This window comes from Phyllostomus hastatus, unplaced genomic scaffold, assembly GCF_019186645.2.
Source record: "Phyllostomus hastatus isolate PE091 unplaced genomic scaffold, TTU_PhHast_1.1 phas_scaffold_93, whole genome shotgun sequence".
NCBI lineage: Eukaryota > Metazoa > Chordata > Mammalia > Chiroptera > Phyllostomidae > Phyllostomus > Phyllostomus hastatus.
Window position 1 is genome coordinate 17,329,247 of NW_025334042.1, and position 2,071 is coordinate 17,331,317.

At 38.7% G+C, this 2,071-nt stretch overlaps 1 protein-coding gene across 1 annotated transcript; it reads right to left on the reverse strand.

Annotated features, from left to right (window-relative positions):
- Nucleotides 1-790: 790 nt before the first annotated feature.
- LOC123812705 (olfactory receptor 6C2-like) lies at nt 791-1,729 on the reverse strand. The gene is given in 1 exon segment (XM_045829526.1): nt 791-1,729. A coding segment is annotated over 1 exon segment (939 nt).
- Between the last annotated feature and the right edge of the window lie 342 nt (nt 1,730-2,071).

A 2,071-nucleotide genomic window follows, 5' to 3' on the forward strand; every position in this document is an offset into this window, starting at 1 on the left:
TGTCCTGGGCCAGATTTTAATTTATGACTGTCTGAGGAGGAGGATGCTGATAGTCAAGACGTAATGCCTATACCATTAAATTTAACAGAAAGTATTTCTGAGAATACTTGAGAATGGGTCATAATTTCATCCATGTGGCCAAATTAGAGCTAACTCTGGATGTGGCCCCCTCAGTAAGTGACAGGGATAGTTCTGTGACATTTTACCTGTTAGACCTGATGACCAGTGATTGGAGGTGGAGCAGAGGAGAAGCTTTATCAAATTTGCTGTGACAGCCTATCCTTTTGGGTGAAGATGACAGCTGAGATAGAAGATCAAGCCCATTCATTACCAACATGAAGCTTACAAAGTACTTGAAACATGAACATCTGGCTAGTATGTGAGTGAATAAGATGATGGATCACATATTGAATATTTTTATAGAGCAGGTTTACGAATGGTGCACATCAGTTCCACATTCATTCTGTTAGCTATAACATAGGCTACATAGTCACACCTTGCATTGCAGAAATAAAGGAGGAATATGTCGTCTTCTGTGTTTTTAGGGACAGCAACCAAAATGTTTGTCAAAAATAGTAATTTCTGCCAGATAGCAAGCATAAACACCTTAGAATTTAGTTTTAATGGAGAAAAAAATGGAATAGTCGGGGGTCACAGTAAGCAAGTTTAAAAACAAAGTGAGAATGTCAATATGACTGGAAAATAAATCAGGCAGAGACAAATAGTATTAGGAGCTTCAGGTTTTCTGCATATTCATCCTTTTAATTGGATTCATTGACTCCCTTTTCCTTTACATCTTTGAGAGGAATGCCATTTTTTTAACTACATCATGGAAAGCTTGCTTCACTTGCTTATTTCTCAGTGTGTAAATAAAGGGATTCAACATTGGTGAAATGGAAGTAATAAGGAGTGAAATCCCTTTATTAATAGCTACCTCATCTTTGGCTGAAGGTTTGACATAAATGAAGATGCAGCTACCATAAGTAATGGAAACCACAATCATGTGGGAAGAACATGTCGAAAAGGCCTTTTTCCTTTGCTGAGCAGAGGGAAACCTTAGAATAGTCCTGATAATATAAATGTAGGAAAGAACTACACACATGAGAGTCATGATGAAGGTCAACACAGCACACACTATAACCATCTGCTCTATCAATCACGTGTCTGAGCAGGAGATCTTCAGGATGGGAGATGCATCACAGAAAAAATGATCAATGAGGTTCGAATCACAGAATTCCAGTCCCAAACCCAGACTAATTGGTGGGAGAATGATGACCAGTGCTGCTACCCAACAGAAGAGGATGAGGTTCTTGCAGACTCTGCTGTTCATGATGGTGGCATAATGCAGGGGTTTGCAGATGGCCACGTAGCGATCATAGGACATGGTGGCCAGAAGAAAAAATTCGGTTACTGCGAAGAGGTCTGTAAACAAGAGCTGACTGGCACAAGCATTATAGGTAAGGGACTTGTCCCCAGATAATATGCTATATAAGAATCTGGGAATGCAGGCAGTTGTGAAAGAAATTTCTAAGAAGGAGAAATTTTGAAGGAAAAGATACATAGGTGTTTTAAGGTGGGACTCAATCAGAGTGAGGGTGATGATGGTCAGGTTTCCAGATACACTCAACATGTAGGAAACAAATAGAAAGATAAAAAGCAAAATTTTCAGTCGAGTGTCATCAGTCAGTCCCAGCAAGATGAAGGTTGTTAGTGCGGTTTGGTTTTTCATCCTTGATTATTGTCTCTTGTCCATTCTGCTTGAAACAATAAGGAAGCTTTATATGAGGAACTCCAGACTCCTGTTTGTCTTCAAGAAAAGTAAATCTGGGAGTAATCACTAAGCAACTGATCAGTGGGGAAGCAAGCACATAAATACAGCCAATGCCTGATCATCTCTTTGTGTCACAGGAACTGACTTTTTATATTTAAATCACATATTCAAACTGCTGCTTCTCATTACAATTTAGCTGTAATTCGTGTCAGTTCAACATATTATCTTGTAAATATTATGGAAAAACAAGTCCTAAAAGTTGCTTTTGGATCTATTATTCTCTCAATAAAAGTGGCTTTT